Source organism: Uloborus diversus, unplaced genomic scaffold (assembly GCF_026930045.1).
Source record: "Uloborus diversus isolate 005 unplaced genomic scaffold, Udiv.v.3.1 scaffold_412, whole genome shotgun sequence".
Taxonomy (NCBI): Eukaryota; Metazoa; Arthropoda; class Arachnida; order Araneae; family Uloboridae; genus Uloborus; species Uloborus diversus.
Window position 1 is genome coordinate 113,167 of NW_026558585.1, and position 12,867 is coordinate 126,033.

General features: G+C 32.6%; 2 protein-coding genes across 2 annotated transcripts in view; one reads left to right on the forward strand and one right to left on the reverse strand.

The window, feature by feature from the left end:
* Positions 1-9,144, reverse strand: part of LOC129233436 (leucine-rich repeat protein soc-2 homolog) — a 35,793-nt gene extending 26,649 nt beyond the window's left edge. The window contains exon 1 of the mRNA XM_054867464.1: positions 7,951-9,144. Within this exon, the coding sequence (XP_054723439.1) occupies positions 7,951-9,144 (1,194 nt within the window). The remainder of the gene's footprint in view (positions 1-7,950) is intronic.
* A 731-nt stretch (positions 9,145-9,875) lies between these two features.
* The window catches only part of LOC129233437 (probable helicase with zinc finger domain), a gene marked incomplete at its 3' end in the record, with an annotated part of 28,868 nt that continues 25,876 nt past the window's right edge, over positions 9,876-12,867 (forward strand). The window contains exon 1 of the mRNA XM_054867465.1: positions 9,876-10,010. The remainder of the gene's footprint in view (positions 10,011-12,867) is intronic.

Genomic DNA, 12,867 nt, shown 5'->3' on the forward strand with positions numbered 1-12,867 from the left:
ACCTGTATGCCACTACTTCATAAAAGAACTTGTTTGTGATTGAAAAAACATCAGTGCACCCTGCAAAAACTAAACTATTTGTCTTCTTTACATAAATTTACGTAAAGTAAAAATGAAGTGAATGCAATATAATGATGCTTAAATGTCTAATTTATTTTTTCATAAGAAGGCAGAATGATAAAGAATGGGACAAAGGTTGAACGAGTCAATCCTAAGTATCAATAAATTTGCTTTAAAAGTTGCCTTTTAGAGTCAACATTGCATCTAATCATGCATGTAACCTGTCAGTATTTCAGTTCTTTAAAGTAAAGCCATTCTACAGTAAATTCATGTTTCCAAAACAGATATTTACAAAAATCATTCAGTAGTAAATAAATCTTCTGTTTCAAATGTACTTGCTTACCAATTTATACATTTTCAAATGCATATAAATTAATAGGTTTTGAAATTTCAGAACATAGTGTTGGATTCCTGACATTGAATGTTACATTTGGCCGCAAGGATCAGTTTTGCGGGCCGTACGTTGGGCACTACTATTTTAGAGTACTAGAATTCCCCATTTCTATATTCCATCACCTTATTAAAGATCTTTACTTCCTAAAACCTACAACAAACTAAGGTAAGCTCTGATAAATTTAATAATAAAATTTTTACGAGTGATTGAAACGTTCTCGGCTGCAATTAAATCGCGTTTTTTGAGTGGGCGTGGCAAAATCAAGAACATGTAAGTTCAATACTACAGAATATAAAATATAAGAAGTGTTGAAAATAATGATTAATTCAAAATTAGTGATGTCTAAGCAGTAAAATCACATTGCAAAAGAAAGAAGGGCGGCTGCTACAGATGTGGATGCAATGGGATTTCAAAATTCAGATTTGTTATTGGGATCATTCAATTTTCAAGTTTAACAGCTTTTATATGCAGTGCTGTTAAACCATTCAATATTTATAATGCTCTTTAAGCTACTGTTACTTTCTCTTTGTCCAGGACATTTTTCCATGACTTAAAAAAATTTCATGACTTTTAACAAAAATAGTCATTTTCCATGACTTTTCCAGGTCTGAAATTGGTTTATTTTTTTCCCATGACTTTCCAGGATTTCCATGACCCGTACGAACCCTGACCCTAAGAGCAAAGACCCCCCCCTTCAAAAAAAAAACACATACACACACACACACATAAAGACCAACTCCTCCCCAAAAAAAAGGAAAAAATATCCCTACGGTCAAAAAAAAAAACTTAATGGAAAATTTATTGTTTATTATATTTACTTACTACAGTCGAACCTTGTTAACACAAACTCAACCTGGACGCCAAAATATTTCATGTTTACTGGGTTTTGAGTAAGCAGACTTTTTTTTTTGTTTTTGTGACTCAGAAAATACAGAATCAAAGTATGTTTTTACAAAAATGTACACACAAGCATTTATATTTATGGTTTAAGTATAAAACATATATTAAATTATCAAAATAGAAGAACAAATTTTACTACTTGCACATACATTAATAAAAAAAATCATCTATAGATTTTTACTAATTTTTGAACTAAAATCCTTTTAAAAAGTATCTATATCACACAAACAGTTTTCTCTTTTTTCCGTTTCTTTCAAGACTTAAAAATTTTCTTCGTCTTATCCAGTATTTCATCTAAATCACCTTCGTGTTCAACAATTACTTCAACACTAATTTATATCTTTATCTGACCGGGAACAGCATTTATTACGAATTAAGGGATATTTCACATTATGTGAGTTCGTGTTAACAGGTTTTGACTGTACAAAGTTCTATTAGTAGGATCGGTAACTACAATAAGAAGCCTGTAGATGTTGTTTACATTGATTTTCAAAAAGCTTTCGATAAGGTACCGCATGTTGCTCTACTTAGCAAATTAGCTGATATAGGAATAGGAGGGAAAACTTTCATTTGGGTAAAAAACTGGCTGACCAGAAGGAAACAAAGAGTAGTTGTAAGGGGAAATTATTCTAATTGGAGTGAGGTCTTTAGCGGGGTTCCTCAAGGATCAGTGTTAGGGCCTGTTTTGTTCATTGTCTTTATGAACGATATTCACAAAAATATTTCTGGGAACATGAATTGTTTTGCTGATGATGTCAAAGTTATGGGGACTGTAGAAAATGATGAACAAGCTAATCAGCTGCAAGAGGATCTAGATCATATTACGGAGTGGGCTGATAAATGGGGTATGGCTGTTAATGTTGGGAAATGTCAAGTGCTACATTTAGGGCATGGAAACAAGTGTACAAGTTATTATTTGCAAGGTTCAGTCATTAGTCAGGCAGACAAAGTTACTGATCTGGGGGTCTTAATAAGTCAGGATTTAAAGTTTAGCCAACAGTGCAGCATTGCTAGCAACAAAGCCAATAAGATGCTTGGGTTTATCAATAGATCTATTTCAAATAAATCTAAAGAAGTTCTTCTGCCCTTATATAGAAGTTTGGTAAGACCCCATTTGGAGTATGCTGTTCAGTTTTGGTCTCCTTATCTTAAGAAAGACATTAATGTATTGGGAATGGTTCAAAGGCGGGCTACAAGGCTAATAAGTGGACTTTCCCACTTAGATTATGATTCTAGGCTTAGAAGGCTAAAAATGTACAGTCTTGAGCAAAGAAGAGACCGAGGGGACATGATTCAGCTGTTTAAATTTATTAAAACGAAAGATGTTACGGGGCTAAAGTTTAGCACTGAAAACAGGACAAGGGGTCATTGTTTTAAGCTATTTAAATCTCAGGCTAACATGGATATTAGGAAAATTTATTATTTTAGCAGGGTAGTGGAACCTTGGAACAGCTTACCGGAAGAGGTGGTAATGAGCAAAGGAGTAGACAGTTTTAAGAGGGCCACTGATCTTCACTGGGGATTGTAAATTGACTAGGACCAGTCTAGCTGGGCCCAGAGCCTGTTGCTGGTCGTCACATTTGTATTTGTATAATATTGATCATTGTAACCTTGTTGAAATGCCACTCAAAAATTGTTATACTTATTTAGAATGTTCTTTTGATCAAAATGAAATAAGTGCATTTGCTTGTAAAATCTGAACTACTTTCTTGTGTACCAGGAAGTACAAGATACAATGTTGTAATTGCCAACCGTTCAAAAAACAAGAAGTTCCGTCTAGAACTAGACGAGCCTACTTTCCCGTATACCCATACTGCTTTCTAGTACCTGATCAATATTCTCAAAAATAGCTAAAATCGCAAATTTTTCAAACATATTTTTTTTTAAATATTTTTAGCTGATTTCTAGGAATAAAATATTCCTTTTTTCTTTAAAAAAAACGAACAAATAAAATAGCAGCATCTTTTAAACAAAGCAGCTAATACACTTCTTTCCATTAAAAAAATTTTTTAACAGCTTTCAAAACGAAAAAATAATAATAATAAGTTCATTAAAATAAATACATCATATAAAAAAAATCGTTTCTTTTTCCCCTGTTGCCAAAAAAATTTTTTTAAACGAATTAATGCACTTACCAAAATAAAAAAAAACAATAAAATGTCAATTTAAAGAAATAATTTTCATTGTCAAAAAAAAAAAAAAAATCGTCTGCGCATATTTTTCGAGTTTATTCACCGAAAACTAAATACCTAAATTAAAACTTTAGCGTGAAAATAAAAACAAATCACATCAACAATAATTATTTCACAGTTAAAACCACAGCAGCGGAGTCGGAGTCGGAGTCAATCTCATTTTGGGATAAAAGAGTCGGAGTCGAATATCCAAGAATCGGAGTCAGTCATTTGTCCTCCGTGTATAAATGTTTGCCAAAGCTACGAAGTCAGAGTCGAAGTCGGGGAGTCGGAGTCCGATTAATTGTCGGGAACAAGAGTCAGAGTCGGTGTCAGGTGCCCCTAAATTCTCGGAGTCGGAGTCGGGAGTAGGTCGTCAAGAGCTATTTCCAACAAAGTTTGTTTGAAGTAAATCCGCCTTTAAGTTCGGAATCTATATTGACTTTCAGTTTCCCCTTAGGCGCTAATGTTAAGAGATTTGAACTGTTCAAAATTGAACGAAAACTTGTTCAAATCAAAAATATATTTTCGATACATGTTTTTATCAAAAGTTTTTAACTACAGAGTTTGTCTGAAGCCACTTCGCTTCTAAGTTCAAGATTTATTTTTGATTTGAATTTACCCGTAGGCGCTAATGTTAAGTTTTTTTGAACTGTTCAAAATTGAACGAAAAATTGTTCAAATCAAAAAATGAATTATGGGAATGAGATGTCCTTGCCGAGATCTTTCCAACAAAAAAAAATTTGTTCGAATCGGACTATTCATTCAAAAGTTATTAGGGGGGGACAGACAGACAGACAGACCGACAGACCGACAGACATTTTTCCCCATCTCAATACCCTACTTTCCAATTTTTAATTTTTCAATATTTATCTAACTATTTTATTTATTTTTGACTTTTTTTTGTTTTTCGGGATATTTTTAAGATGTATTAAGCCTTCTTTCATGCTTTTTTCTTCTTTCTCTGATTACTGGGAAAGTAGGCTAAAAAAAAAAAAACTAATATTACACAAAGTTATAATTGTCATTCATGTTGGCAATAAACATGCATCGGGTGCCTGATGGCACCAGGAGGAAAAAAGGGCTGCTACTTATCTTTGACGATAAATAAGCCTGCACTAACCTAATCTGTGACTTTTTGCTAAATTTGGCAAACCTGAGTCAGTAAAAAATTCGAAACGCTTGGCCAATTATGCTTGAAGCAGAAGCTTTTTTTTTTTCAAATGAGTCGTATTTTTTACATTTTAGTCACTTCTTGGCTGAAATAGTAACAGCAGCAGCATTTTACAAAATAGTCATTTTTATCTTAATTTAGTCTAAAATAGTCGACATAGTCTGCAACAATTCAAAGCAGTCACTTTTTTAGTCCTCAGTGGCAGCCCTGCTACATTTGTCAGGGCTAGATCAAGACACAGGGGGCCAGAGGCCAGACACTTTTTTTTGGGTCCCCTTGTAGTTAAACATTATAATTTTTGTTACTTGCTAAAAAAGTTTTAGCCATTAGTGGGTTTCTAAATAGCAGAAACCCTAGGTCACAGCCTATTCAATACTCAGGCCCTGCTTACAGTGGAATAAAGAGTAAGAGATAGCTGAGACTCAGGATGACCTTAGCATTATGGATAAAGAAAATCTGACAAAAACTTATCATATTCAGTAATAATTCATTAATACATACTGCTGTCACCGTGGAAAAAAAGGGCCTATTGCTGATTGCTAGCCGGGGCCAGAGCCTGTTGCGGTCGTCACATTTGTATTTGTATATACAGGGTGTAAGGGTGTATCAGCACAGCGTTTCGACTTTCAGGGTAGATAGAGTACACCTACACGATGGGAAATCACATAGCAATGCATGGTCGGAAACACTTTCCTGGCGTGGTAGTGACGACCAAATCACCAAAAAAACAAGACACAAATAAGTGACGAAAACATATTTATTATCCTTAGTACAACAAAAAACTAAAAAAATAAGAACATCAAAGAGCCAACGATCGTCATCAAGGTATATGTTCGAAATTACGACCATCCCGGGATGTGACGTGTGCTTCACATCTCCTGCGTTTTGAATATGGAACGTTAACCTAAATACCGGTTGTGTTCTTGACTTTACAGTGTAACAAAAAGTGCATGTGCACATGCACCGTCATCTGATGCTTTGGTTTACGTAACAACATCTATCGTGCACACCAGACAAAACCAGTATTTTTGCTGTATTAAAAACAATAAACATGTTTTCTCCTCTTATTCGTGTCCTGTCTTCCTTGTGCTTTGAGTCGCCAATATCGCGTCAGGAAAGTGTTTCCAATCATGCATATCTATGTGATTTCCTATCGTCTAGGTGTACACTAACGAGTAACGAATACTCGGCCGAGTTACCAAGTACCTATTATGTTTTAAGAAGAACTACTGATACACATGTGATGAATTTTGAACTTATTGGAACAGTAGTATAGACCTCCTTGTACATATAATAGTTTTTAAAACTAAATTCCTGATAAAATTTAATTATGCATTATTCAGAAAGTTTTGTTTATATATGTCAAAAATTTTACAAAAAAATTATTTTTAAAATTAAAAATAAATAAATAAAAGGTATGATTAATCAAGTTGGAATTAAAACAAATTATACCAATCTATTATAGTTCTATATTCAGTAATAAAAATAAATAAATAAAAGGTATGATTAATCAAGTTGGAATTATAACAAATTATACCAATCTATTATAGCTCTATATTCAGTAAATCACAGCTCGGCTAGAAATGACTGAGCTGGAGGTGTATTTCATGTATTTCTGCTTTGGTCCTGGCTATTGGGCTGTGATTTACTAAATATACCATGCCTTGCCATCAATCCTCGAGTTGAACCGAACAATTGCTTCGGTCACTCGTCTGGTCTGCGCTAATTCTATTTTAGCTACCAGTATATTAGCTACCAAAATCTTGGCTTCCTTAAGAGCTTTTCCATCTTCAGCTCAGTCACTTTCCTATGCCGGGCTAATGAGTGCTAATAAGCACAAAACTGCAGTCCTCGGCTGGAAATGACTGAGCTGGTGGTGTATTACATGTCTTATAGTTCTAGTCCGCCAAACATAAATAATTTTTTAAAGCAAATAAAACAAATGTGCAGGAACACTGCAGACACGTGATTCTGCGTTACAAGGAACGTCTTTTGAGCTAAAGAATGTAAAGACATTCAACAAAAAAAAATCCGACTTTTTTCGGATGCCTTTAAATCCCCGAGCTCACATTTTGTGCATTGAAAAAGGATTTCCTTGTAATGCCAAAACACGTGTCTACACTGTGCTTTTAACGTTGTTTTATTTCCCTTTATTTTTTAAGCAAAGTATTTTTTTATATTTCTTATAACTAATTTTTGTTTGTAGCAAAAATCTAGTTTTAATATAAAAATTCCATATTTTCTATACTTGCCTTTTTTGCACAATTTTTAATAAATAAGTTTTATTAACTTTGGGGACATTAAAATAAAGATTTACTTCATTGAAGCATTACAAACTTAATTATTCTCAAAATTTAAATTTGAATTGTAAATGATTGCAGAATATTATATATATGCTTGCGTTTTTTTATAAATTTTAATTTCTGTCTTGGACAAAATTCAATTTTCTGCAACTACTCGGTATTGGCCGAGTATCTGATCAAAATTTGACGGAGTACCGAGTACTCGGTACGTCTCTAGTGTACTCTATCTGCCCTAAAAGTCTGTAAATGCTGTATTGATATGCCCTGCAGAAAGGTGACTGAAGTTTTGGAATTTTAAAGCATTTCAAAGAGATCTAAATTTTAATTTTGAGTCATAAAATTGCTCCTTTCTAAGATTGGGCAAATTTTTAGAAAAGCTGATTGCTGAACATGAACATGCGGCATGCACCATCTATTTTTGAGATAGACCGTGCAACACCAGGCGATGCAGTTAGTTGATAATATTTCTCTATTCCGAAAATTTGTAATCTCTTTCACAAACAAAAGCTTGAAGTGGAATCTCCCCTGAAATTAAAAACTAATCCCTAAAATTTTAGCTTTTTTGCGTTTTTCAATAAAATATATATTCAAAATGCATAAGAGTCTAAAATGAAGCTTAACATTTTGAAACACTTTCAATATTTGTCAAACTGTCTGCAAAAATTTTGATACAGTGAGGGGAAGAGGAAGCTTTTTATGGAACAATTTATTTTAAACAATCAATAAAAATATTAAAAAATATATGCAATTCACATATATTTTTTCTTTTCAATAGAAATACACATAAAACATCTGCTAATGGGGGGAGAAAAATTATCCTTTCAATTTTGCTAACAGCAGTTTTTTTTTTAAACTTTTATATCAACTACTATTTTAAAAGAAAAAAAAAACACCAAGAGAAAACATTCAGCATTATTTAACCATAAATCCATACAAAGAAAAACATACTAAATTATTATCCAATTTCAAATCTTGTACTGCAGAGAGCAAACCAAAATCCTCTGGCAAGCACAAAATGTAGTTCATGGACAGAATACAAGTTTTCATATTTTTCAGCTGACAAAAACTATCAGGTATGGCTTTAAGAATATTATGACTTAAATCCAAAAATGTGATGTTCACTAAATTTCCAAAATCATAAGGAAGCTCTTTAATTTCATTCTCATCCAACTGAAGATCTGTTAAGCATTGCAAATTTGTGAAAGAAGATGGCAAACAGTGCAAAGAATTGCCATTTGCTATAAATCTACTCCTTTCAGGCTCATCAAGAGGGCTACCTAAATCTAAATATCGTAAGTTTTTTAAATTTCCAAAGTTTTCTGATAAAAGTGTGATATTATTTCCATTAAGATCTAAATATTCTAAATGAACTGAAACATCCCCAAAAGTTTCTGGAAATGGCATATCTTGTAAAGCATTACACTCAAGAAAAATCTCTTCTATGTGTTCTAAATCGGCAAACCAAGGTGGTAAACAAACAAGATTATTATGCGAAAGAAGTAGTTTTTTCAAAACTTTTGAAGATCGAAAATTTTCTGGCAATGTGCTGACTTTATTATGGGTCAAGTCTATTATTTCCAAGCAAGGCAAGTTTGAAAAACTATCTGGCAACACCATCAAAACATTGTTTGATAGATTCAACTCTATCAAACTACTCAGTTGTCCAAAATCAGTAGGCAAAACACTAATAGCGTTAGAGCTTAAATCCAAATGCTTCAAATTCAATAACTTTCCAAACTCAGTTGGTAATTTTTCAACATTATTTTCATCTACAATTAACTCGCTTAAATTACTCAAGGAGCAAATTTTTTCAGGAAAATTTTTAAGATGGTTTCCAGTTAGATGTAACACCCTCAAAAATTTCAAATTACCCAGAGTTTCTGGTAAACTTAGCAATTCATTTTCTTTCAAGTACAGTTCATTCAACATTGACAATTGATCGAGTTCAGGTGGAAGTGTTTCTAAAAAATTTCCATTTAAAGACAAGCATTTAAGATGCGATAGCCTTTCACACAAAGTAGGGGGAATTATAGCGATATTATTGAAATCAAGAATTAAATTTTCAAAATCAGACGATCTTATAATTTCATCTGGAACTTCAGAGAATTCTTGAGAGGAATAATCTTTAGTAATATTCTCCATCATTCATAAATTTACTGTACAAAAAGTCCTAAGTACTTATTTTTCTTTTTTTCATTTCAAGTTCTAGAAATATATTTTGAAGTGATTGAGAAGCAATCGCAGTACCGCGAAATTGAACCTATGGAATGGACTTTATTTTCTACACATTTAAAAAATATATATGCAAAGAAAAGAATAATGTAATTTTTTTTTTCATCTGATTGGTTTTTTTTATAGAACAAAAGCAATCAGATAAAACATCAATTCAGCTCTGTGTCAGTCGAAAAAAGTTGGAGATGCAGATGAAAAATATTGAAGGTTTTACTCATTTAACTTGAAAAGATCTGTTGCAACTCACAAGTGTTTTCCTTCACAAATGCCTCGTTAAGATTTAGTGAACATGCAACACTGAAAATATTTAAAATAATTATAATTACTCTTAATTTAACAGAAATTCAGTTGTCTCTCAGAAAAAAAAAACAGAACGGCCGATCAACAAAACGAGCATGTCAAACTTACGTTGCCAAATGCGAATAGAAATGTGAGTGGACATTTTCGAGCAAAGTCAAAAAAAAGTTTAATGACATTTTTTTTCTTCAGTTAATCTTAAAAAATTTGAACTATATTGCTACTTTTAAACTTATTATTCAATCTGACGAAAAGATCTCTCCTGACGCCAAAACGAAGACCTCCCTGGACACAACACAAGTCTGTACAAAAATGTGGCAACATTGAGAAGGGATCGTTCATTTATTTATGTTGGGTAGTTTAGATTCTTGCGCTAGTCAATTCATTTTGGATTGGTAAAGTAACAAAGATGATATATTTTATTTCTAAAATTTAGTTTTAGCATTTTAATTCTTTTGGAAGAAAATAGAAAAAGCACTGTAAGTATCCTAGTTTACGCCATTAACTTTATAGTAAAAAGTAAAATAGCAAAAAGTCTTAAGTTTATTTTGACATTGGTATATGCATTAATATAATTTTCATTCCAAGCTATTTTATTGTGTACATGCTATTGAAAAAGTGGTTTTCTCTTACATTTCTTCCATTTGATTTCAATTTTGTCTAAAAAAATTCTTAAAGTATGAATTCATTGCATTTTATTATACACGATAAAGCTAAACTGATTTCCATAATTGAAAAAAAGAAAGATCCCCCAAAATAATGCCAAAATTGTGATTAAGAATACGAATTGGAGCAATTTCGTGTTGGGTTTCTTTATTTGTGTGCAGTCTCTCCAATGGTTATCAAATACTATTTGATTTCAAAAACTCATGAATCGTTCTTATTTTTTTCACAAAAGTATTAAATGTAGTAATTCAGCTTCTGGAAATATCGATGTCCATTGTATTTAGTCTCCTGAAATGGTGAACTCCTTGAGAATCGCTCATCATACCCAATATTAAAAACAAAGGGTGGTACTTAAAAAAATTCGTTCTCAGCTCCATTTTGAAACTCTGAAAAAGTCAGAATTCTTTGACGCTTAAAAAAGAAAAAAAGGAACAAGAACCTCAACCCCCGTGTGGTGTGCTTTATTACTTGAAACTGTACAACAGAGCAATTACAGATAAATCTTGTGTGCAATTTTATAATGTTTTTCGTTTTATGTAATGTTTTAATGCAACATTTTCTTTTGTGTTTCTGTACTTTTTATTTGCAACCTTCATGTTTTAAATGTAAAATGAAAAATTTAGTTTGATTGTAATATTTAAGGAAAAAAAATCTTCAGGGCTCAGAAGTTGATGATCTAATAAAATGTAAAAATGCTCTAAAATTCCCAAAAAATGACAAAAAATATTTAATTAAAGCTTGATATACATTATTGTTTTCCAAACGAAATTCACTTAAGGTATGAAGTCAAAATTCAATTGAAAGTAGTCTCCCTCTTATATATTAAAGCAGAAGTTCAGATGCAATTAATTTAAATACAAATGTGACGACCAGCAAAAAGCTCTGGGCCCAGCTAGGTCGGTCCTAGTCAGTTAATAAGTCACCAATGAAGATCAATGGCCTTCTTAAAGTTACCCTCCCCCTTGCTCATTACCGCCTCTTCCAGTAAGCTGTTCCAAGTGCCCACGACCCTACTAAAGAAGTTATTTCTCCTAATTTACAGGTTAGCCAGAGATTTGAATAGCTTAAAACAATGACCCCTCGTCATGCTTACTGTGTAAAAATTTAGCCGTTAACATATTTATTTCATTTTGATAAATTTGAGCAACAGAATCATGTTTCCTCTGACTCTCCTTTGCTCCAGGCTATACATATTAAGCATATTAAGTCTGTTATCATAGTCTAAATCTGAAAGTCCAATTACAAGTCTAGTAAACCTTCTTTGAACCCTTTCCAATACAGAAATATCTTTCCAGAGTTTGAGACCAAAAACTGAACAGCATACTCGAAATGAGTCTTATTAAATTCCCATGTAAAAGCAGAAGAACCTTCTTAGATTTGTTTGAAATAGATCTATTGATAAACCCAAGCATTCTGTTGGCTTTGTTACTTGCAATGCTGCACTGTTGACTAAACTTCAAGTCCTGATTTATTAAGATTCCCAGATCAGTTAACATTTTTTGCCTGACTAATGACTGAACCCTGTAAACGATAACTCACACTCTTATTTCCGTGACCTAAGTGCAGCACTTGACATTTTCCTACATTAACTGCCATACCTCTATTTATCCGCCCACTTAGTAATATGATCTAAATCCTCTTAAAGGTATTTTACTTATTCTTCATTCTCTACAATCCTCATAACTTTTACATCATCAGCAAAACAATTTATATTTCCAGAAATATTTTCATCAATGTCATTCATAAAAATAATAAACAGAAGAGGCCCAAAATCTGATCTCTGATGAACCCCACTTAAAACATCACTCCATTTAAAATGATTTCCCCTCACAGCTACTCTTTGCTTCCTTCCAGTCAGCTGATTTCTAACCCAAAGTAAAGTTTTCCCTCCTATTCCTTTATCAGCTAGTTTGCAGAGAAGAGCAACATGCGGTACCTTATCAAAAGCTTTTTTAAAATCAATATAAACAACATGAACACACTTTTTGTTATCTAAAATCAAACCTTCTCACAGAAATGCAATAAATTAGTAGCACACAATTTACCTTTCCTGAAACCATACTGCAAATTAGTCAACAGACTATTAGTCTCTAAGAAATTCATATTTGAGCTTCAACTGCTCTAATAAGCTTTTCTCTGCCAATATGCTGTGACAGTGAATCTCTTTTCTGCTGAAATTTTAACTTATACAATATAAAACTAGACCATCAGCTGAAAATAAATTTTCACTAGATTCTCTAACTGACTGTATAAAGGACGCTTTTAGTAGCTTGCATGTTGGTACTTTTATTAAAATTAAAGGCATCCAATACTATCCCTTTCAAAAAATGTTTCAACTTTTCGGTATTGAGCAGGGTTGCTAGACTTTCAGGCAAGAAAGTAATGCAAAATGCTTAAAAAAGTAGTTGCAGACAACATAAAGTAGCACAATTATATTCTTTTTAACTTTGGTCAAAAAAACCTGAGAAATTGATGAATATTTTTAAAATATCGCTCTAACTTTCAGTAGCCCAAAAGGTAGTGTGAGAATTTCAGTAGCAAGGCTGCTGAAAAAGTAGTCCAATATAACAACACTGCACACTCTCAGAAGTCTTAATTCCACGAAAATGATTGCACCCAGAATCTGAAATGTTGTCTCGGTACAGGAACTTTTTCTGTACCTGATGTGAC